Here is a 26024-nt window from a genome sequence, read left to right as displayed (position 1 = left end):
AAACAATGCATGGTTTGATGCAATCGGTAAAAAAATGCATGCGTTTTCAATGCAGTCCATAATCCAAACAAAATGGGGATAAACAACAAATGATGATACTTAACACTCTCAACAGAAATGTCTCTTGTTCAGTTATAGAGAAATTTTCCATGAACACCTGATGATCAAACTAAATGCATCCTTCTATCAATGAATTCATTCTCACAATTTACATTTCTCTGTACCTACAAGGAAATTTGTCTTACATCAAATGATGACTGCTCCATTCATTGCACTCCACCTCCAGTAATAACATTATGAATTGAGTCAAACATATAAACTGATGGGTGGAAAACTGCCTTTTCAACATAAATACACAGAAATTCTTAAAACACTTTCAACAAGAGAGAGATACCACTCAAAATGCTGGTCAATGGCAAAGCTGAGTAGGAACTGAACTGTATAGCACATACATTTCCCCTGGATACTGATACAGTGCATACAAGAGCCTGAATACTCCGTGGTAAGGCTGGATTTGCATGGGCAGTTACAAAATAGTAAAAAGATAGGAACAGAAGCTCTATGAAAGTGCTGCTTTCAAACAGGCACACATCCTGCATAGTAGTAACACTCTTGGAAACCAGAAATTGGATCTGGGCCAAAAGCATGAGTTGCGTGGCAAGAAAAATCTGCAGGACAGCCTTCTGAACAAGCACTGGCTGAACAAAGTCTGGAGATGCTTGCAAGGGAACTCCTCTGTGACCAGGGAAACAGGGCATTCACAATCCCATAAAATGAACAATACTATATGTAAGATACCCAACTCCACCAACATTGTTTTCCAGCATAATAACCACAGACCCCTGTATTTCGGCTTATTTCATGGATCAAAGAGAGGTAAAAGTCACGGCTTTTGTGGTAGAGCTTTCTTGACAAATTCTAGATTAGCACTCCATTTCTGAGCACTGGCAGGTTTTGACAGTAGTGCAAATGCAGTAACTTCTGAGCAGCAAAAGCCAAGTATTGCAAATAGAATTGGGGAAAAAACAACTGTCACACCACTTTTGTGATGTAACTACTTCTTGTTTGGCACTTTGGGGGGTGCATTTGCCACATTGTGATATGTATAGTAGAGTATTGCCTAAAAGAAAAAAGAATAATATAAGATTTTCTTACACCATGTTATCAGCATTTCTCAAAAATACTGGTAAATTAATACCACTGAGATTCAACACTGTACCTCTGTGAAGCACCTTTTAGGTCACAGTTTGAGTACAACAGCCTCAGTGATGTCCCTGAGGACACTTCTCCAGCAGCACCCTTACTCCTGACAGCAAACTAAAATAAGGAGCCAAGCATGAACTTGAAGTGGTGTTGAATTTCATGTGGTTTTGTGGAAAAGATAAATGAAGAGTAAAATGAGGTCAGGAGATTTATTTTCACTTATCTAAGAGAGGCTTAAAAAAGACTCGAAACAGTACAACAGGTTTCTATAGGTGACAAACTGTCACAGTTCTTCTGGCCTCGGTCTACTGATTGGTTTTATTAAGTGAGCAAGTAACAAAACCAGATCATCTCAGCATAAGAGTTTACTGATGATTTACGAAAAGGCAAACACGTTATCCACATTCCTCTGCTGCTTTCATTCACAGTATGCTTATTTGTTTGCAACACTAAAATCAGAAGGCAATCTCAAAACACACCTAATATTCAGTCTTGCAGAGTGGCTTACTACATAAAAAAGGTTTATGTAGGTGACCTGCTAGGTGACTTACTACATAAAAAAGGTTTGTCACCTTTGTAAGAGGTATTGCTAGATACATTCCCTTCACATGTATCAAAGCAGCTTTCTCATCGACACATACTTAATGCTCCTTCATAGACTGCTTTTGATTATAAAACCAGAACTTAAGGAGAATCAGTAAGAGACTTCCTGAAGACTGCAAGGGATATAAATAATATTTCTGTGACTATCACAAGCCTGCATACATTTAATAATTGATGTGTTGGTTGCTAAATGATGATTAAAACAGACTATCTTTATGCTACTTTGTATATTTGTAGAAACAAAGAACCAGTTGATTTGGACCCAACCATCTTTCTTAAATTGCTGATACAGACACACAGTCTCCAATTAAAAGAATTTAAGTAAAAGCCTGTAAAAGTGACAGAAAGAACAGCCCCTCATGAATTTAGGGCAGCTGTGCAGAAAAGGAAGCCATGACCTGATTACCTAATTCTCACTAGTTTTCCTGAAAGCCTATACTCTGAGGTTAAGTTTAGACTCAAAGTCTTCAGAGCATTGCTAAGCTTTAAGTAGGACAGCACGTGTAGATCTTTAACATTTTAAAAATATTTTCTCTCAAATTCTAACATTCCTATATATGATTGAATGGCTCATTCTGAAGTTCTTCATGTCACTACCTTTCTTTATTAAGCTAAAAACCCAGCTCCTTATGTTGCCTAAAGAAACACGGTTATTAAAGAAAGATGCTACGTGGTCAGGCACTCCAGCCTAAAATATCATGCAATTATGGGATTTTATCTTCAGAAAATTCCGAGTCCCTGAGGAGAAACTCTTTAGCCTACAACTAGCTCCAAACTTTGACATGTTATTAAAAAAACATTATTAAAAATGTGACACTGGTTAAAGAGAATGTTCCATTTCAAGTAGGCGTTTTTATATGACTTCAAGCAAAAGGTGAACGTCCCGTTGCCAGGCACTAACCTGTAAAGTATCAAGCACTGGTATAGCTAACATGGCATTATCATCCACTGGACAGTTACAGAGGTAAAGGTTTAAAACGTTTCAAATGAGCCAAACTTTGCTATAAAAGCGAACACATGCACATCTTGTCACTCAGATTTCTTGCGGTTGTCCTAGACTGCACCACTACCCAATGTGTTTCATTGGGAACACCCAAATGAAAGGACAGGTCTTACACACAGCCCTGCACATGGCAAACCCACAATCTCAGCACTGCATCAGATACTGACTTTTACATAGCCACCACAGCCAAGCCCATCTTCACACAGCCCCTCATACTTCAGTTTGGGAATATGTAACAAACATACACCTTCCAAACATAGGAAAAATAGGCAGACCATGGCTTGGGCTCCACATCAGCCTAAGCCTTTCGATGCTGAGGTGGTTGCAGTTGCTGTGGAGTTGTGGGAGCTATACAACATTAACATAATTTTCCTCTATGACAAAAATATACCATAATGCAGCTGCTGCACCACAGTCAGCACTCAGGAAGTTTCACTGGTGTTAGTAAGATACCTCATACCAATACATTTTCATATGTAATTGCAGTAACAAAATGGTGAGGAGAGACAAAGTTATCTCTTGCCTTACCTGTACAACTGTTAGTTCAGACCTGATCATATTTCTTCTTCACAGGCCTATGAAAAGGTCTGTTCTTAGGAGTCCAGCTCCAGGCCAAGAAATAATGTTCTTGGCTTTTACAATGTAAAAGAGAAGGAAGCATTAAACAGTTTTCCCAAAGCTGTGTGGAATAGGCATTAAACTGGAGAGTCTTAATCTTGTAAACTGAGTCCACCACGGAGAAATGGGTGTGAGAGAGGTAAGTCACCATTCTGGACCAGCTGATAGGGTGCCCTTAGTAGGGTTTTAGTCTCAGACATGGGAAACGCTGTCAACTACTGCAACATCATTTCTGCTAGGGAGCAGAATTTCCTCGGGGACACAAAGATACACACCTTATTCTTCCTTTTCCTTTGACAAGTGATGTTCTCCAGTGTGCAGGAAGATCAGACAAGGGAAGACAAGACAGATAGAATCATACAATCCTTTAGGTTGGAAAAGACCTTTAAGATCAGCGAGTCCAACCATTAACCTAACACTGCCAAGTCCACCGCTAAACCATGTCCCTAAGCACCACACCTACATGTCTTTTAAATAATATCTCTAGGGATGGTGACTCAAATACTTCCCTAGGCAGCCTGTTCCAGTGCTTGAGAACCCTTTCCATGAAGAAATTTTTCCTAATATCCAACTTAAACCTCCCCTGCTGCAACTTGAGGCCATTTCCTCTTGTCCTATCGCTTGTTGCTTGGGAGAAGAGACCAGCACCCACCTCACTACAACCTCCTTTCAGGTAGTTGTAGAGAACGATAAGGTCTCCCCTCAGCCTCCTCTTCTCCAGGCTAAACAACCCCAGTTCCCTCATCCGCTCCTCATAAGACTTGTGCTCCAGGCCCCTCACCAGCTTGGTTGCCCTTCTCTGGATGTGCTCCAGCACCTCAACGTCTTTCCTGTAGTGAGGGGCCCAAAACTGAACACAGAACTCGAGGTGCGGCCTCACCAGTGTCGAGCACAGGGGGACGATCACCCCCCTGCTCCTGCTGGGCACACGATTTCTGACACAAGCCAGGATGCTGTTGGGCTTCTTGGCTACCTGGGCACACTGCTGGCTCATATTCAGGTGGCTGTTGACCAACACCCCCAGGTGCTTTTCCACCAGGCAGCTTTCCAGCCACTCCTCCCCAAGCCGGTAGCTCTGCATGGGGTAAATGATGACAGTCACAGGGCAGCATCAAGTAGTCTCTCTGAGTACCAGAAATGCTGCATCTGTAGAAGCCTGTGGGTCACTGTTGTACCATGCTGAGAATACTTTTTTTAATGGACTTCTCCACCTGGGAGATGTCTCTTGATCTATAGACTTCTAACCCAGTATCAAGGTGGTTTTATGCAACCCTCTCCTCAGTTATGGCCAAAAGGTAACATCCTGTTCATGACATTTCACAGTTTCAGAAGAGAGGAAAGATTGGTCTTTTCAAAGTAAACCCACTATCACTTATCAAAGGCAAAATACAGTATGTCAGCATTTGTACCTTCTCTTTTTTTAAATAAGGACACATGAGGAATATCTCAGTAAATACTTCAGGATTTTTGGGTGGGTGGGTGGAGTAGAGGAGGAGTAGCAGCATAACTTTATCTTTTAGTGCTGTCCACAGAATGTAGGTCAGCCTACTCCAATGGAAATACTCCAAGCTGATTCTTTACATTCTTAGACATAAACATCTCATGATTTTGCAGGCCAAGAAATGGTGAATTTTATTCATGGTCCTGCCCCTGATTTGTCAGGGGACCTTACTGTTTGCGTCTCTGGATTCCTTATTTTTAAAAAACGTGTCAAAATTTTGCTTGTCTAGGAAACTGCTAATACAAAGTGATATTATGTAAATGTTGAGTATTATAATTTCTATAAAGCCCATGTCATAATGCAATAAATTAGAGGAGCTCAGTTTCTAATTTTTCAGTAAATGCTATTTTGTGAAGTATGTGCAGGATGCATTTATTTCAATATAAAACAATTTGGCAAATGTCTTCCTTCCACATATAAACTATTTGTTAACTAATAATAGATGTATATTGTACTATGTAAAAGTATAACCTATTTTTAACCTCACATTTTCATGCAAAGTTTATGGAGAAAATACTTTGAAACAGGAAATCAGAGTCCATTTCCTGTTTTAACAGGGATAATCCCTTGACCAGTAGGCACAAATATTCATTCCTCTTCAATGTTAATTAGCACACTATTCATCCTATATATCACAAATTACTGAAAGAAAGCAAGTTGCTGGGGACATTATTAAGTTCAAAACATCTTTCACCTTATTTATCTGGAACCCAATAAAACTGTTCAGTTACAGACTTGCAGCCTCCAGCTAAGTTCCTGCTATTAGCCTTAAATCACTTTTAGAGTTGCAACAACAGTAAGTTGCCAAACTCAAATATACAGCTATCTACATCTGCTAGATAGTTTGTCTTACTGGACAGCCTGGAAAACTTTCAGTTATTTGACCCAAACTATAAAGTTTTTTGCTTCTTACCAAGGAATCAATACTTTTTAAACCTGCAAATCGGCATTTGAAAAATGTATCTGGAAGAATGTTGAGGAGACAATGTTTTTTCTTTAAGTGAGCATAAGACAGCCTCTCAAAAAAATTGCATATAGACAGTAGTTTTAAAAAGGTAACTATTGCTTCCTTAGTGAATGGCTGAATCTCTAAATTTCCAATCTGAACCATGGGATACCTTTTCAGAAACTGTGATTTCTTTAACTGAAGAAGCTTATCAGGCTGAACAAACAAAAATAGGGAGCATGAAACATAATTTCATTTCATCCCTATATGGAGGAACAGCAAAAAGCTGGAAATGACACAGCTGGGCTGCTGCTACCAAGCTGACCCAAGACAGGCAGCAGCGGTACCCACCCTGCCCCAAAGCCATCAGACTCAGTGACCCCTGGGTCTGGCAGCATCAGCCTCTTCATGCAGCAAGTCATCCAAAATATCACAAATGGGTGAAGTAAATACCTGGCTGCCTTCTCTAATGCCCAAGTCTGTACATCTTCTGTATAGATAGCATAATCAAAATATCAACCCTTAACACTGCTGTTTCAAGATGTTCCATAAAATGATTTTTGCGCTCTCTGCATTTGATCAAAGTCCACACATACGAGGCTGATTAATTGAATGAGCTCTTAATCAAACCCTTTTACTTACTCTGAACTGGCACAAGTACACAACAGGTGTGCTAACCAGCACAGTCAGAGCTGTAGGTGAGGATCGGGGCAGGCAGGCAGCACTGCTGCACCACAGAGAAGCTGCCATGAGCCGTGTGATTCAGCCACCTGCCTCCCTCTTTGCCCTGAAGAAGCCTGGCAAGGCATTCACTAACTGCTCAAACTCACACGTGCCTACGTTTCCACTGCAACATCCCTATTTCATGTTTGAAGTCATACGTAAAATCTAAGGGCAGAGGTCCAAAATTGCTGCTGGCTTCTGCCCAAATTACACTTCCCACTTTTAACTGACACATCTTTGTTAATAGCAAGCCCCATGCAAATAGGCTAATGTGCATCATTCAAAGAGCTCTTATCTCCATATGGAATATCAGTCTTTTTTTTTATCAGATTTTTTCCTTTCTTAACTGATGCACTTATATCCATTCTCGCCTGGGATCACAGACTGTAAATCAGAGACAAGGGAATGAAACAGAGAGAAAACATAACCATACTCACGGTTAGGTCTTACTGGAACAGACAGCAAGGATCTTAATGACTCCCAGACTCTCTGAAGGCCTTGAGCAAACTATGCTTTCACAGAGGTGCCCCCTTTGGCCGCATGCATGCTACAGGTGATTCTCATTTTATTTGCCTACATTAATGGCATTTGCAAGCCTAAGACAGCTGCACTGAGTTCATTACATACAACTTCACAGGTCTGATGAGGGCAAGACATTAACAACCACGCTGAAGAAAACTGTTTCAGAGCATAATAAGTTATCTTTGTTCCAGCATTGCTTAAACTTGTCCACACTAGCCAGGCACTACCCTTGATCAATGAATCCATACTGCCTGAGCTGATGTGTCAAGTCAGCTAATCTTAACTGAAAACATGTGCTAAAACACTTGTGACCTAGGCATACCAGTTTCAGAAATTCCTCTGCAGCAGCTCTGACCTACCATACTTTCCATGAGATAGCACGGCTGACCACGTCTTCTGCCCCTTTAAATGCAAAACAAAGGACGCTAGATAAAATTCCCACTACAAGGTATGGGAGGCGACCAAAATGCATTTTCAGGTTATCACTTACTGACTGAAGTGAAACATGAAAGTCAGTTTTTGTGCTTGTAAATAAGTCTCTGTTTTAAGGGACCTATTCAGATAAACTATTTTAAGTTAGCAGCGACACGTTTATTATTTAAGTCTAAGAGCTTGAACATAATGTTACACTTCTATAGATGTATGTAATATAAGTATCTTTGGAAAAGATGACCAAGGAAACCTGACTGATACAAGAAATGCATTAAGTTCATTTTTGTCACTAAAAAGTTAATTTTCAAGTGTTTAGAGCCAAATTTAAACTTTTGCATAAAAAAATTCTTCTCTGACAAGGCTTAAAATATGGTAAGAGGGGAAAATAATATGGACATTCTGAATACAAAGAACTAATTTTACAGTAGTCATACTGAAATTGCTTATAATGGAGGTTGTGTTGAGAAAAATCTCATCTAATCTAAACATTAAATAGCTTACCAAACCACAGGGTCTATTTTCTTCTGTGATACGTTGTCTAATGGTTTCATCCTGTCCCAAAACAACAAGTCCTCCTCCAGCTATTCAGTTTGCTGACATAACACACATGCCTACACAACTTTTTTTTCCTTCTCAATAGAACACAAAGCAAAACCATTCCTTTAGTTCTGCTAAACACAAGTGCTGGCCCCTGAGGAACGTAAGGCTAGGTTGAAGGAAGCTGTGATAAACTGCAAATTAATTTTGCTAATAGAGCCAGCAATGGGACCTGGTCTTTCATTCAGAAAAGGCAATACATTGTACTATATTGTAATGAATGTAGGTTAAATAATGCTTACTAGCAAACACACAGAGCAATCAAGAGAGACAGCATGAACTACACAGAATCTAAGTGCCTTGCCTCCATTATCCGTCAAGATATTTCTAAATGCCAGAGGAGGAAGAGAGGCTCTTTGTTGTTTTTGAGGTTTTTTTTTTTTGAGGGTGTAAGAAGGTATTTTACCATATGTCTGTGTCACAGCTATGGCAGGGAGGTGCAATGATCTGAAGCAAAGTATATTTAACTCTGTATTTCCAACAAGCACTGGCTTATCCACATCAGTTTAAAATGGTTGAAGTAAACAGCAAATGCTCAGAGCAAATGGAAATTTGTGAACTACCATTTAAATACATTCTTTTCTATGTACTTTCAAAAGTTACAGAGATGATAATAAATTTTTCAAGCCAGCTAAACTCTACACTTTTTCTCTTCAATTTAAAAAAATCCTTAGTCATCAGCAAAGCATGTTCTGCTCTCCTGTAACTACATCCATCAATTACTCCCATGACTTCTTCCTGGCCAGATCTTAGATCATGTCATTGTTTCAACTGACACTTCTGGAACATCTTCAAATCTCTTTTACCCTTGTGGCTTTTATTTCAGTGCACTTTTCCAGTTCTCCATGTACATCTTGGATGTGTCTTCAAATCATTTCACAGGTACCTCCTCCCACTGGTATAACTCTCAATTTAACTTCTTTTCCTTTCCTCCCCTCAGTCTTCTATTCCCATCTTCTCACCACAAATGGCCATAGTCATCCTTGAATCTTAACTGCCTCATAGTCCACACACCTCGGATGTTTCCAAAGGCTGCCACATACTCCTTTTCATTCTAATCTACAACTTTTTCCTCATCCCTTCAGCTAAATCATTCCCTTGGACCTATTTCTGCCTCATCTACAGAGACCCTCTCCGCCAACCCAATACTGCCACAACCACATCATGCAATCCATCAAGGAACACAGGTGGATTTGCTGTTATTACAGTAACCATCTCTCAGCCTCTAGCTTTTAAACACAATGAACTAAAGTTGACTGTCCTCACCTTCACTTCCATTGATCTTACCTATGTGCTCACCCCCTGCCCTGTCAACTCTACTCTGAATAATTCATCAGCCTTCCACCAAGTGTAATATCATTCAGCATTTCTGCATGTGCACACCTGGACACTATACAGGAACGATATGACTGTGTAATTCAGAAAACCTCTCTCCCTCCTTCCTGAGAGGGATTACACCTACTGTAATAAATGCAAAGGCACATCATCTAACAGAGGAGAGCGTGGGCTTTTCTTTTCCTGTTAGCATTTTTCAATTTAGAACTACACAATTGCTAACCTACATTTCCCATGTGAGTTTAACTTCATAGCTTTCCTTTTCTGTTACTTTTTCCACACTTACTGCAGTTATCTTAAAACCAGCCTGCAGAGTCTACGAGCACCAAGTATTTTTATAACTAGCTGTTTGGGGACTTCTGAGCACTGCTACAACATAGCAACTATACAACGTCAAAGGCAGGTGCCAAATGCCACAACACCAGGGACATTTTTTGGACTGAGAGAGGTCAGAATACCTAGCAGAGCACTACTCCTTTGTAAATTATACAAAATTGCATTGCAAGCTAAATGCTTTACAAGGCAAATATAAATCTCACCATCATTTACGTTTTTGAAAAATCACCCTATGTTACACAGATTGTCAGGACAAGTTGGGCAATCCACCAATAGTTATTCAGCTGTCCCATAAGAGAGCCTGAGAGAAGTGACAAAATGACAGTTTGGAGACAACCTGGGTCTCACACACCACTGGGTAACTGCAGTTTCACTTCAGGTGGGCCTGGACTCACAGCTTATGTTCAATGGACATCCTCAAAACTTGTTAAGCTCTTAACCACTATGAAAGAAGAAATTCATTCAACAGGGAACAATATTTTCCTTCTAAAAGTATTCATAAAACTATTTGCTTTCAGGGTCTTTTCCCCCTTACAATATTCAGGTAATATTTTAGCAGAACAGTCCTGGCTCTCACCCACAAGTGAATTACAGTTTTATTGCTCCCATAAACTGATTTCAAACCACACTGGGTCTCCCCAAGAGTTCCTTCCCAGAGGATATAGTTTCAGAACTAGTTCCAGAGACCTGAACTGCTTTCTCTATGGGGAGGAAAATAATATTTCTATAATAGACCAACCTTTCTTCAGATCTGCTGATATCTGAAGGATGTCAGTTCTTTGTGAGAATTTGGGAGCTGGCATGACTCCAAAGGCTCCACATATTTTCAAAGGGACCTTGCCTGTAATTTTAACCCATTAAAACAAAAGTGCGTGGTTGGAAAAGGGTAGTACGTATTTAAAAATCTTACTGTGATTCAAACACAGCTATGTTACTTGCACCAGTGATTTGGTAGTGTCACTTCACAAAGGCAAAAGACAACAGGTTTTACTTCTAGGACCAGCCTGCATTCTTGTACATCACATGAAAGAGAATAACAGAAACGTGGCTGAATGTGAGAAAGCATCAAACTCCAATGGCTTTCTGGGTGGGGGTGGAGAGAAACACACATACTACAAAAATCTAATAATTCCCCACCCAAGCATTGCTAGTGAATGACCTCACTGGTTTCCTCCGTATACTCCAGCAGCCTTCCTGCCATCACTCTGTTGAGCCAAGCAATGATGTCAACAGTCCACCTGTGAGAGTGATGTAGCCCTCTGGGTCATGGTTGCAGAGAACTTGGATAAAAGCTGTGCCAGTGTTAATTAAAGGCACCTCTTGTTTCACTGCTGATTTCCTCTGATAAGGCTCAGCTCATTTTTCCTGGAAAGACTTCCATGCTGTAAGGGAACTAGAGCCAACCATAACACAAAACAAATACTGCTTAGAGAATATGAAGACAACATGTTAACTATTTATTTAAAAAAAAAAAAAAAAGATTGCCTGTCAGTGCTGGTGTAAATACAAATCTCATTAATTTACATGTGCTAATGACAAGGTTAAACTACAAATGCTAGTTACTGCAGATAGTTTATCATCTTTCAGCAGTACTTATCTCTTCCATTTGTAATGGCCTTCCCAATTAAATTGGAGCAGAATTCTAACAACTTGCTTTACCACTGATAAGTTCTGCCAGGTTAGAGTGCGAGCAGCTTGTCCAGTAAAAAATATGCTTTGAGAATGGAGTTTGACATTTAATTAGCATCAGAATTATGACTACAACTTTAACAAATATGTTGTCCAATAGCATTTATTCTGCCATCAGAAAGGCCTTAGCTGTAAGAAGGCTCTAAGCAGCTTAGGTATTACGGATCCTCTTCCATTAATACAATTAGTGAGCAAGTAATGAAAGGAAAAAAATATATCCTGCTTCTTCTTTTTTTCCTATATAAAGAAATCTAATCCACTGTCATGACTGGATGCTCTCACCATATGCTGTCACCAGGATTTCTGTAATCCCTGTACTCATAGCATCTGACCTCCAGCCACTTAAGCCTTCAGGACATGCACTTTTATACTTGCTTTGTTCTTGTAGACATTTTCAGATAGCTTTATTAGTAAAAGAACTGTCTAAGGAAGACTCTCAGTTTTGGAACCTGACATCAAAAATATTCCTTCTTGCACAACTTCAAAAGTACCACTAGCCTTAAGACTTCATTGCCGACAGCAACGCACACAAAAAAATCTGAAGGTGGCAAAATAGAAAAGTGATCTCAAAAGCAGCGGTAGAACTCTATTATGAGAGTTTGTTTCCTGATGATCGCAACACTCAATTCTGAAAGGCAGCAAGTCGGACTTCTTGCCATAAATTTAATTCTACAGAAAGAATTGTATGGTAAGGATGTTAGGAATACATTCGTATTTATTCATTCATTTTGATTTGTAGCAATTGTGATAGTTCCATGGAGTGTTCTATCCCACATTCCTGAGCATCAGCAATATTTTCCAAACAACCAATGATCTATGTCTGTCTATTTAGATTTTTAGCTCTTGGGGACCTTAAGTTTATACAGTACCTAGCCCTACAAACTCTCTTGGAATACATTACAATAAGAGTATACTGCCTACTCAGTTCCTGATATGGGAAAAGTTCCATGGCTATACTACCGAAGTCAGGGTAACTAACTTGGACATATTTTTTACAATCTCCTCCAGTAAGAAATCCCATATAAAAAATGTCCTTCATAAGAACCATATTTTTTGGTTCTAGGCAGAAACCAAAAATGAGAGATAATCCTTGAACTTGTTTGGTCTAGACCACTCCTATGGACAGTTCCTATGGATTTATGAGGCTGAACTGCAGCTAGTTTGTGTTGAAATGTGCAGAGTGTGTCTCATTCAGAAAGCTCAACACAAGAACATTTCACTCTGACATCTTACAGAATAGCTCCCTCATGGATTTGAAGCAGTTGGTGCCCATTCTTCACATTCACTCCTCAACTTTATGACACACAAATTCCACTGCAAACCTGAATGCAGGCCATGAAGGAGATACTAGAATTTCTGACAAATTTTATTGTCACCAGTAATTGGAATTTGGTCTTACACAACTTAAATACACAGCTGTGCTCTACTTCTGGTAGACGCGCATAATGTGGCCATGCAGAAGAAAAGCATATCCCCAAGTCCAGTGAGTTAAAGTGACACAGTTTCCTGAACTCCAGGAACTCTCCTGGTCAGAAAGTACTTCCTTCCTTGTTTCAAACACTTGATTGTTTCAGAGGGAATTCAAAACAATAGATTAGAAACTATCAACCTTTCCTAAGTGTACTGCTACACAAGGAAATCAGGCCATGCTCTGGGAAGATGAGATAACATTGGGGGAGTACTCTTTCCGGAAATGCAATGGCTTTTGCATCCCTTCTCTAGCACCATCCCATGAATCAGCTACATATAGGTAATAATTCATGCTATGAGATGTCAGGTATAGTTCAACTACTGTTTGGAATAAGATGTGCATGGTTGGCAAAAGGCAGGAGCTAACTAGCTTCTCAGCTACTTTGATAAGGCACATCAAGGAAGAAAATATCAGGAGCTTCCTAATCTGAGTCTGTCCTTTTAAGGACAGGTAGGAAAAAAGGATGACAATTGCCTCTTTTTAACATCTCATTGTTGAAATCTCTAAAAAGGAGAAAGAATGTGCTACTACTTCTGCAGTTAGAAATCTATCCCTCCCCACCATAATTTAGTTTTTCACAAGGACTGGAAACAGATCAGGCTCATCAGCTGAAAAGCAATCATTTTAATCATAGGCTTTTTCCTAACACAATTCCTTTCATCTAAATACATTACAGAATGCTTTGTAATGACAGATGAAAGATTTAACATTTAGAATATAATCATGTAACTACAGTTATCTACAGGCTGCAATTTGACTAAGGAAAGGCAACGGACTCATAAATTAATTTTTCTGCGGCATTAGGGTGCCCAAGTATCCTAGACTAACTGAAAAACATCAGAAAGAGAACCAATGGCAAGAGCCATTCTCTCAGACCCTGTAGTCAAAGCTCTTACATGATATTACGTTTTCCTAATTCTCTTTTCCTATCAACATAGAGCTACAAAAGTGTGAGGATAAGATTATTATGAAGAACCAAGAATTCACCTGGTTCTACACATTATTTTTAGAGGCAAACAGGAAATGCACTTCCCTGTCAAGCTGGGTCAAAGGAAGGGGAGTGACTGAGTTGAATACTTTGCACTCACCGTTCCTACCAAAGGGTAGATGAATCCAGCTCCAATACTGGCTCGCACATCACTAATCGGCAAAATGAAACCAGTGGGAACGCCCTTCCGCTCAGGCTGATGGGATAGAGATAGGTGAGTTTTTGCCATACAAATGGGAAGATTTCCAAATCCCTAACAGAAAAGGGAAAGAAAATAAAAGAAAAATGTTTTCAAGATTACAGTAAAGACAGAGTATGTTTTCACTTTGTTATCAGTATCTTCTAGAAACCGTAAAATCCATATAGCAACAGAAACCGTAAAATCCATATAGCAATAGTTAACCTCACTTTCTTAGCAGCTAATATTTCAGAAATGGACAGAATACTGTATTTCACATGCTGTTCTCTCTCAGCTCCGGCCTCTATCCCCAGGGACTTGACTGTAGTGATATCCAGTTTCTAGAGTTGGTTCTCAATCTAGAGTTAGGTGCAAACGTTGCCTATACAATGGCTAGAGTGTGCTATTTTCAGAAAGAGTGCACAACGGGTACCACACTGAACAAGAAACATACACCAACTCAATAAAACTCCAGTACAGCACTTCTCTCTGGGCTCCAATGACCTAGTTAGATACCTATTCGAGACCAGGATTCATAGTCCAAAACTCTCTAAGGGTACTAATGTCTTCTTGGGGGGTAAAGACAAATGGCTCATGATGCTTTGCTTTGTTTTTAAACAAGACAAAAACTGCATGAGGTGATGACACCCACTTAGAATCACAGAATCATTTAGGTTGGAAAAGACCTTGAAGATCATCGAGTCCAACCATCATCCATACCCACTAAACCATGTTCTGGAGTACCCTGTCTACTCGCTTTTTGAATACCTCCAGGGATGGTGACTCAACCACTTCCCTGGGCACCCTATTCCAATGTTTGACAAACCTCTCAGTAAAGAAATTTTTCCTAATATCTAACCTAAATCTCCCTTGCTGCAACCGGAGGCCATTTCCTCTCGTCCTATCTCCAGCCACCTGACAGAAGAGACCAGCACCCACCTCACTACAACCCCCCTTCAGGTAGTTGTAGAGAGCGATAAGGTCTCCCCTCAGCCTCCTCTTCTCTAGACTAAACAGCCCCAGTTCCCTCAGCCGCTCCTCATAAGACTTATGCTCCAGGCCCCTCACCAACTTGGTCTCCCTTCTCTGAACAGTGCAGTAGTTACTCAAAAAGTGGGAGAAAATCAGGGAAAGGTCCTCAGCAGCTCCCCCCCCACTATTGTCTCCTAGGTTATCGATTAACCCTGTGTCAGGCACCTTCCACTCTTCTGTTCAATTCCTTGACAAACAGGGATGCAATTCACAAGGCCAGGAGGAAAGGCAGCACTGCAGGGAATTGCCTCTGCAGCCCAGCACTGACGACAATCCTTTAATGACATTGTGAAAATATTTCCTAATACTACTAATGTTTAGACAAAAAATGGATTTGAGAATCACTTCAGGAAAAGATAAAGACATGGATTATTTTGCTTCAAGTATACTAAGTAAGCTTCTTTTCCATTTAGAAAACCAAATTAATTCTCAGGAGATTTGTATTATAGAGAAGACGGCTATACTTCTGTCTGGCCAGGCTGCTGAAGTATACTCAGGAATTTTTCCATGACAGGTTGTCCATAGTTTCTATTTTCTGACAAAAAGGTTCCAGCCATGTTTACATGCAGAAGCCATTCAATTACAGAAAATACATTCACCTCTCCACGTGGTTTCAAAACTGTTTTCAAACTGTAACAAAGCCCACTCCCACATGCTTTAGGAATGCTGATCTCTTCCACCTTCCAGCATTTATAACCCCTCGAAAATAACATGAACAGAAGGAAAACAAAAGATTTTACAAGTATTGGGAGCTTTGTTATTAATGTGCATAGCTGTGCACAGGTCTTTTTGTGTTTGCAAACTCATTTTTTGCAGGTACAAATGAACACTCATACGCTAAAATTGGGCACATTCACTAGCTGCTACTTTTGCAGATGTGCAGTTGTCATATTTAAGGCAGTAACCCAAAATTACCACTCTGCATAGCAAGTACAGAGTTTCATCAACAATCTCAGAATGATTCCAAACACCAAACATATCTTACAGGAGATAGCTTTCAAGGTTAAAACCATTCTGTTCTATCTAATCTAATCTAAACCAATCCATACTGACCTCCACAGTTTGGCACCATGGGTAAGCTCATGCCTTTTAGCAAAGCTTGAGTAAACACTCCAATCTGAGAACCTTTTACACCCTGAGGTTTCCTAAGGCTCTCATCCAGCAGGTACCTCATGGCATAATTCACTGGTGTTCTTACCTGCCGGGTATAACGATCAACTTGTGACTGCGCAGCAGGAGACAACTCTATATCCTGAGCTCCATACACCTTCTGAGCAATGATCCTTATTTTTTCAACAATAGGAAGCTGCAGAGACAAGGAAACAATAGAATGATGAACATTAGCCAAGAGAAGCTAGGATCTTGTTTGCTGAGTGAGAAATCTGAATCTCTCATTTATGTTCATCCTTGTTAAATGGGCTTGCTAAAGCATGAAACCAAGCAAAGGACACTGGTGATGGGTATGATATTCAGGTACAGGTACATAAATTACAACCATGATTTCAGCTGCTCCATCATTTAGGAGCTGCACAATTTGTGTGTTACAAAGCTGACAACATGAACTTACACCCTTGCCTGAAGTGGGGGAAGGAAATTACTGCCATGTAGTTTTAAGAATCAAGAGCTAATGCACACTGCAGATACAAGGAAGCAAGCTCCACTGGGTTAACAGGGATCACGAGACAAATAAATTTCATTTCACAATAAAGATAACGTATACAATGAGTGGACAAGGCAAGGTAAGCAGGCAGCCATGGAAGGTTCCTCTGACAAGCAAGGAATTGTAGTAGAAAATTCCTGACCCATCACTGCTCCTTTGATCATAATTTTTTTTTTTTCCTCACCTCCTGTCCTTCCTAACATAAGTATTTTGAATTGTAGCATTGATATTGTAATGCACTTTGGACACTTAAAAAAAAAAAAAAAAAAAAAAAAAGAATATGCAAGCATTCTAGGATACACTGTGAAATCACGAGTCAGTAAGTTCAACTCCAGTCTCCATAAGTGTCCACATCATGTTATTCAGCCCAAACTGAACACATGTTCTGCCTTTATGGCTTCTATTTGAAGGCAGATGCAGACTCTCACATTCAGGCTGTTAGAAACCCTTTCACAGATTTTCAGCAGACAGTTTTCTGTGGTCAGATAAGGCATTTACTTTTCGTGCCATCATTTTGGTTTATTTAGAGTAAAAACCTCCTTCCTCTTTCTCTCTCTTTTTGTTTTGAATGATCTTGGAGACAGCAATTGTGACCCCTATAGCCTATTTTAAACAAGCCAAACTCTTCTACTTCTTTCAATAGGAACAGGACAATCAAGGAAGGATCATACCACCAGTTCAGCTACTTCAGTGCTGACCACAGATGGACAGAGATGTGTGCAATACTTCAGGGAACATCCCATCAGTAATCTGTACTCCAGCATATTTAAGTAACAACACATGTGGAAGTAGTGTTGAACAACATCTAAAGAGATACCACTTGGTGAAGAAGACTTGGTAATCTCAAGCAATACAAAAAGCAGCAGAACACAAAGGAGAAGTATTTCACTTTATTCCAACAAAGGCAAGAAATTGGTTTGTGAATAGCAAACTCTGTCTGGCACATTTATAGGAAGTTCCACAGTTAATCAGTTTTGCAATGCCTGTCTAGAAGTAATGGGTTTTCCGCAAGATACATCAGTTGAATGGTTTGTGTCTGACTGACCTTTTTTGTATTTATGATTGAATTTTAGAAAAATTAAAGTTTAAAACAGTCTGCCTTTACATTAATAAATAACTCCAGTAACAGACACATCACAAGAAAAGAAGCTTGCCAGACTTTCAAGTAGCTTAAATGTAAGGCAGTTAAAAGCTACTAAGGCTCAAATAAAGTCCCTGCCTCAGATATGAAATTTCAAAGTGAGGTTTAAAGATGTTCCACAACACACTTTCTGAGCATGCTGACTATATGATTATTGCACCTTAGTTGGGTGGAATGACGTCACATTCCTGACTTCAGGCTTTTTACAGGAATCCAAACAGTGCAAAAAAAACCTAATGAGGATTGGAGATAACACATTGCGAATATCCTAGATATAATTCCTGGCAGTGTTAAGCTGAATGGAACACTTAATGACATGGATAGCTGTGATGAGATGAAACATCTCTCAGGTTGATTATTAAATATGTTCATACGCATGGCAGTTTTGAACACAGTGGAAGACATGCAAAATGTGTCTGTTAACGTGACTTTTGGGCACTGTTTTCCTGCAGTGAAGGACTAACAGCAACAGCAAAAGCAAAGGCAAAAGGAATTCCGCCCCCCGTTGTCAGTAGACCAACATCAAAACCAACAGCTTTCTGCTTAAACCTCAGTAAATTAATTGAGATGGAGATGTTCGCTTAGACTCAACTCGCATTTGTGTCAAAATATTTCAAACTAACTTGACAGCACCATAATTACTATGCTCTCAGCCCCCTTCCAGCAACCATAGCTGTAGTTTCCAAACGAAACCCAGCAGGGCTCTGGCAACCATCAGAGGAGACTGCTTTAATGACAGTGGTGGCATTCTGCTCCTCCCGGGATGTGCGCAATATCTTGCGTGACTGAGACTGAGCTGGACAGTCAAACTGTATCCCTATGGACTTATGGTTTTTTGGTTGTTTTTTTTAAACCAGAATTTCAGATACTTTTCAGGCCAGTACCCACACCTTAAATTTTGCAAATGTAACCTCAGAAGAATCACCAGTGGGGAAGCAGTTGCAGGACTGTGAATGGCAAACAGAAGTGGTTTTCTGAGACGATCACATGTTTTTGCAAGGCATGCGCATACAAATAGGTGAGGCAATGTGCATGGTGTCAGAGAAGAGTTTGAGCCTGTTTAATCTCACAACACAGGCAGATGAGTCCTGGCTGAGCCCAATTTAGACAGAAACCAGCAGGGAGGCACAGATGCTCTATACACATTAACACAGCCCATGCATGTACACACTCTCAGACATGCTTCCTTCCCGAATTTTCAGGAGCAGGGAAACGAGTACACTACACCATGCTAAGGATCCACCTGTTTCCTAGTATTTAGTGGGATTTTTAAGGGATTATCTATTCAGAATCACAGTGTAACAGCACTTCAAGCTAAAGAGTTTCCCTTGTTTCAGTTATCAAGCAATACTGCTAGGAAGCTTCATTTTAATTTAACTTAAAGAAGTATTTTCCAAAGAAAAGCCACCTGGTACTTTACATGAGAAATAAAAATTCATTTCGCTTGAAAATAACATAATGGTATTTATCAGAAAAGAAGCTCTAGTAATTCAAGAGACTTTTTACATATATGCCACAGTAGAAGCCTGGATGCTTACAAGACACTTGCAGGAATAATTCTTACTTTTTCTTATCTGGTCTTTAAGGGCAAGTTTAGCTTTAGGTTTTCAACAAAACTGTTGATTATTCAGCACTTCACTATGGAAATACTCTCACTGATGGGACCAGGCACCCACCATATGTAGCAATGCTTCACAGTGCTAATTCATATGGAAAAGTGCTTAACTGAATTCAAAGGGGCTGAAAAGAGAGGCGTATTGCACAAGTAACTAAATCATTAAGGGATTTTAAGATGGATTTTTGCTTCAGCTGATACCAGACTCTTCTAAAAAAATCATGTGAGCTACCTACTTGTACCTTAAACACCTTGGTCAAATATCTGCCAGCAGAAGCCACATATCTCAGACACTTGTGAAATTACTTATTTTTTCTATCTCTCACTTTTTTTGTCTGAGAATTTTCTACAATGGCCTAGGACATTCCTGAACCAGTTGTTCATTCCCACTCAAAACTACAATGCGCCACCCTCAGCTATACTGATGCATCTATTTGCAGGCCGTTGGTAAAACAGTCTTAATGAAAGGAGTATGAAAAGTCTTATCCGAACAGTGAGTGTCAATGCACCCATATGAACAGCAACTTGATTCCACAGCACATCTGCTACCTGGACAGCTATTGTGATAATGATATTTATAAAATGTGCAGAGCATCAAAAGCACAAAATATTTAGGATCAGCAATAAAAACTGCTGCTCTTTCCCTTTCCCTTATGTGAGGTTGTGAATGTTACTCAACTAAGTACATTTAGGTGGAGAACAGGTGACAGATACACAGCAGAGTATGGATTTAGACAAAAACTGACTTTTATAGATATGCAACTACGTATTAGTACTAATGCTGAAGGAATTATGGCAGCTTCGGCAAAATAATTTCAAATTCAGTTTTAGCTTCTTGAGAAAACGTTAGCATGAAATACTCAATGTAAATTTATACTGAACATGAGAAGGTGCTACAGGGCCACACAGTATAAATATCTACTGACATTTAAGTAGCTTTGGTGTTTCTCTCAGAAACAACCGATCTCCGCAGCCCTGCCAGAGACAATGTGCATTTCTGAAACCTTGCACATTCAGAGCTACCAAAGCCATATGCTTCTTCTGAGGCAAGCACAAACACACGTGCTTGTTGAGGCTGCCAAGCACCCACACCATAAACAGGATAATCTCCTTGGCTAAAGCATAACAAGTGCTACAGCAAAAGTGCACAACTGCTTTCACAAAAACAGTATCTGTGTAGCTGTACATTTCATTACTTGATAGAGGATGATTAAATCAAGAAATCAGCACTGATAAAGAGGAGAGCTTGTCATTCCCAAGACTGAATTGATTATCCAAGATGAAATCACACCAGTGTTGTCACCCAGCCATACTGCTACTTACAGGCCATCCCCCTTGCAACACGTGATGTTAGTGCAAATTGGTTTATTACACAAACTTCTTTCGTCCAATCCTATCAACAGCAAGGTTTTTACCAAAACATAACTTAATAGTGTTTCATTTCTGCTAGCCTTTCCTTACATTTCCTTCACTCTTCATCTCTTCCTTCAGCTATAACAGCAGACTACAGATTATCATTTGTCCATGTGGGGCTTGATGAGGATTTCCATGGACAGCTTCAACAGAGCCTTCTTCATCCTCCTTTCCTCTGCTGCTCACGCTCACCCATGTGCCAGTGCAACTGAGAGAGCAGCACCGCTGTTTGTGCAGCTGCACGTACCAAAGAAAGGCTAAAACATAACCCAGGGTAAAAAAAAGCTATTGTAACCCAGATCAGTTCACACATCCAGTTTACCATAAAGGCAAAGCCAGTACAAAGCAGAGAGGCAGAGATGGCTTAAATGCTACCTCTACAGAAAGAACTGCTCAGACTGTTCAAATCTGATCACTGAAATGTACCAGCAGAAACAGCGAGCTGGGGCAGGGACACGTGGCTTGGGCTAGGATTCCTGAAATGAGCCTTGTTGCCAAAAGTCAGTATCGCATGAAACAAAACATGCAGATTACCAGGGGCCTGGCTTGGGACTGTGCTCGGGATTCCCATCATTTCCATCCTAATCTGGACACCTGGCTTTAAGATCTTTGGCTACTGGAGAAAGGAGTTCACCTTTTTAACTCTCCGCAGCCAAACCCTGAGACTGCTGAAAACAACCCCTGTTCCTTTCCTCCTTCCTTTCTTCTGCTTTTAAACATTCCCCCTGACTTCCTCACCAAAACAGAGTCCAAAAGAAAACATCTCCGAAAAGCCAGAGTCAACAGCAGTAAGTCCATAGTCATACTTCATCCCACTAGGTTGCAGCTAAGCCACACTACTATGAAAAGCACTGGTGTTATCTAGCTTAAATTGAGTACCTTAAGCAAATGCCCGTCAATGCAGCACTGTCTGAAAGGATGTCTTCACATTTATACAATATAAATATTTAAAACTACTTTATTCTCTGAGAAAACTTAAGATTCTGCTGAAAAACACACATTTAACCAGAGAATATACAAAAGCACTATTCACTTGTAACTTACACATTTAATACTTCAAGTTCTTTAAACACTCACTTTAGCCTCACCACTTATTTTAATTATCAGATCACCAGTTTAATTATGAGGTCACAATCTCTGGGTTTATTGTTGCTAAGCTGCTTGTGTTTTAACAGAAATTCTTAAAATATTTTAAGATTCAGGGCAGTGGCACTTTTTTTTTTTTTTTTTTTAATTTTAACTTATGCATTTACTGAAAGCAATAATAATGAATCGCTGGTTGGCTAAGTGAAACAGTATGCAGGCATCACTCATTCCTCTTCTTATGAAGGTTGCCAAATGAAAACATATGATGCGAGTATGGCTGAAGGTGCTGTGTGGGGTGACAGACTGCAGTGCTAAAACAATAGCTGACTCTGCACATTCAAACTCCTACTTCTAGCTTTTCCCCTGGATAAAATAAAAACACATTTATTAAAGTATCTGTATATTCTGGTTCCAGAAGATCTGTGGCTGACAAAAGGATTCCTAAGTCTTTAGCACTCCTCTTCCTTTGTTGGCACAGGACAAGAGTTTGTTTTTTAATTTGTGGAAAAGCATATTCAGTCAAGTTAAACAGTTTGTGAATCAACACCTAAGCCTGTGGCCTTAGAGATTTATTTTCCATTTCCCCAACTTTGAAACCCCAGCTGTGCCTAAGAAAGTTGCTTTACATGAAGAATAGGAAAATAATGAAAACAAACATAAAAGTACAGTGCCGTCAAGAGCCTACATCCACAAAAAGAGACAGAGTGGAAGAAAGATAGCTTCCAACCCAAGAACACCCAATTCAGTGAAAGAAGTGTTCAGACTCCACTGAAATCTCTTTGATGGGAGTGGGAGGAGAGGCTGGTACAGCCCTGTGGAATTCCTCTTTCATGTGGCTTCACTGCTAGATGGCTGACTAGCAGTAGGGTGGGGGGAAATAGTTTAAAGACTAGCATACCCTGCAGGGCAGCATAGCCTGCATTTCAAGATGAGAAATGATCTCCATCATTTATTAGGAAAAGTTTCAGTAAGGAGCATATATAATTTTATTTATTCCTACTCCAGTAGTCCTTAAGGACCTTCCATTGGGTCCATGCATGACTGAAATCTATGCTGTATGAAGAAAAACACAGAATTTGTTTGCCTCCTAGGCAAAAGAACAGAGATATGTTGGGCTGATGTGACAGCAGACACACAATGGATGACTTTCATGGCTTAGTGGCTTCATGGTATTAGCAGAGGAAACAGAAAACACCCCTGACACACACCTGCCCCCACATTCAATCACACTGGGATTGAAAAGATGAGCAGTGTAAAAATGAATAGAAATGCTCTCTCTTAGGTCATTCCCCTGGAGATCAGCATCCTGAAACTCAGGTCCCATGAGCTCTTCTTGACTCTGCCTTGCTCTTAGAGACTCTCCCCTTCTCCTAGTACATGCACCAAGGAGCCTTCTCCTCCACTGATGGGTCTCTTCCCTCCTTCATTACTCACAGCTCATTCTTGTTATTGGAGACCATGGCCACCGGATGGAAGAGGAGATAACTCACAGAGAACTGCTGCCGGCAGAGTTTTCTCTGTTCTGACGCTACTCTTAGACCCCTCTGAGTGACCCATTGTCCCTGACAGCTGAAGCCAAGACTGGAAGAAATGAGCCAAGTGGCAGCCCACACCATACTGCCATAGCATAACAGAGGCAGGGGCACCTGAAACTGTGGGCTCAGATGCTCCAATTTTGCCCAAGTTATTATTATGCACCCAGGAAGGGAAGAAAAATTCCAGTGCTGAGGCTGTAACTGCTTGAATGCCTCCCTGAGAAGTGATGCTACTCAATCTCATTCCCAGTGGATGGCCGCAAGCTGAGAAAGGTCTCCTTTGTTCTGCAGGCTGGCCAGGCAATTCACTGCACTCAGCCAAAATATTTGTGCAATCAACTTCCACAGTACAACCTGGAAATATTTTCATTTGTCATGGTATTACCGAAAGGCAGAGCACTGGCAAAAATGGATGTCATCTGACAAACTTGGAAGACTGGAACAACACCTTCTCCTCCCTCCCTTTTATGACTTTTACACTCATCAATTTAGTTTTCCAATGCAGCATAAATCAAGTGATTTGAGGGTCTTCAATCATACCTGTCAGGTTACCATGTCAGCCTTTTAAGGGGACAATGCTAACTCACTGACTGGCCAGATATGCTGATCCTGCCTCATGCCATATGCCTGTCCTCCTCTCTTCTATCTCCTGGAGTGTTAGCCCACTGCGCTCCAGCTGCCTTGCAGGAAGGGGCAATGCACCTCTTAAAAACCTAATGCCTGCCTTCATTCAGACCTGTGTTTCCTCCCCCAGGTTGAGGAGGGCTGCTGTAAGTCAAGGGAGAGTTCACCACAGGAGAAGAGAGGAGACCAGGATAGTGAAAGAAGGCAGGTTACTCAACAGGCATGCATTAGTGGGGAATATAGCTTCCCCCCCTGCCAAGAACAGGCACTGAAACCAGAGAAATTTGGGGATGGGATGGGTATGTTTCCATCCTCTCCTATCCTCCCCCTAGTTATCTAAACTTACTTTTAATGGGTCAGTCAACTTTACTTTGAGTAATAGCTTTCTGTTGCAACTTAAAGGCCCATGCTTCAAGAAAAGTGAACCCAGAAGGGAAGTCAACAGTGATAAGAGAGTTGATAGTTTGATATTTTCCATATGTACCAAGAATATATATTTAAAAAAAAAACCCCACAGATTATTTCATAGAGAGTTCAGGAGGCCTTTAAAACAAACCCATCCTCCAAACACGTAAGAGAAATACTCAACAAGAAACCAATTCAACAGTAAAAGAAGAGAGGTTAGTGTGCAGTGGGGGCAAAAATCCATATTAAAAACACACAGTACTATAATATTTACCACAACTACTGCTAATAATCTTTTAAACTATGTTATAAACTGTGGAGCCTATCATATGAAAACTCATCCTTGCTCCTGAACCAACATCACACCCCCCCACACCCTCCCAGCGCCAATTCCTAATACTGTACACATTTCATGGTACACTGTATCTGTTTATGTTCTTTTCTTACACTTTTAAAGTGACAACAGTGCTGGTGTTACTTGTCTGAGGTCACTTTTGGTACTTGATCCATGAAATGACACTGGCACACACATGCTCTCCCAAAATCATATATGCGGCTGTTCTTCACGCTGCCCTCAAAATATTCTCGAAGATTATTCTGTTCTCATTTCAACTCCTGAAAAACATTCGTTCATCTAGTACCAAATGTCAAACAAACCCTTGCTAGAAGCAAGAAGTATTAAAAAAAAAAAAAAAAAAAGTACAAGCATCAGCTACTAGGATAAAAACAAAAGCTTGCCTTCTTAGAGAAATAAATAAAGAGAACGTGAAAAGCAATCTAAAAGTGGGACTACAGAGCACTGTGTCATGTAGAGATACCTGAGGAAGTTTAAACAGACTGAATGAGATACTTCAAGGAATATAATCACATTAGCACAGTCTTCTAATTAGACTAGCTTGCTATGATACCCAACAGGACCACTTAGCTGAGCCTGATTCCCAAACTGACACAACTGTGTTGTGTCCACTGTCTAAAATTGCTCATTCAGCACATGTTTGGGTATCACTGTACAAGGTGGTATAAATGTATGAACACACCTCAGGATTCAGAAAAAAAATAGCTGATCCTCAAATTTTTACCAGTATTTGACAGATCTAGAAAAGACTTTCTTGTTCTTCTCACATTATACGCATTTGTAAACACCTTTCAAGGAAGTCTTTGTTTTCAGACATACATTTGGAAATTACATAAAGCACTGCAGAGATGCATGCCATTTGGAAAAAACCCGAAGACAGCCCACTTGACCTGGACTATCCTCTAATTAGATGCCTGACTGTACACTAATAATATAGTTTGCTGCAAACTTTGGTCTAACTAGTAAAAAAGGATCTAAACCATTTTTACATATAGGGGGTTTGGGCTTTGTTT

The 26024-nt window shown here is 40.2% G+C and overlaps 1 protein-coding gene across 2 annotated transcripts in view; it reads right to left on the bottom strand.

Annotated features, from left to right (window-relative positions):
• The window catches only part of MTHFD1L (methylenetetrahydrofolate dehydrogenase (NADP+ dependent) 1 like), a 160939-nt gene that overhangs the window by 36631 nt on the left and 98284 nt on the right, over positions 1–26024 (bottom strand). For both annotated transcript variants that reach the window (XM_030023221.1, XM_030023222.1), the window contains 2 exons: positions 16376–16483; positions 14068–14220 (listed from right to left, as the gene is read on the bottom strand). In XM_030023221.1, coding sequence (XP_029879081.1) covers positions 14068–14220; positions 16376–16483 — 261 coding nt within the window. The remainder of the gene's footprint in view (positions 1–14067; positions 14221–16375; positions 16484–26024) is intronic.

Source organism: Aquila chrysaetos, chromosome 8 (assembly GCF_900496995.4).
Source record: "Aquila chrysaetos chrysaetos chromosome 8, bAquChr1.4, whole genome shotgun sequence".
NCBI lineage: Eukaryota > Metazoa > Chordata > Aves > Accipitriformes > Accipitridae > Aquila > Aquila chrysaetos.
Note: the sequence above shows the minus strand (reverse complement) of the source record. Positions and strands in the feature narration are given on the sequence as shown.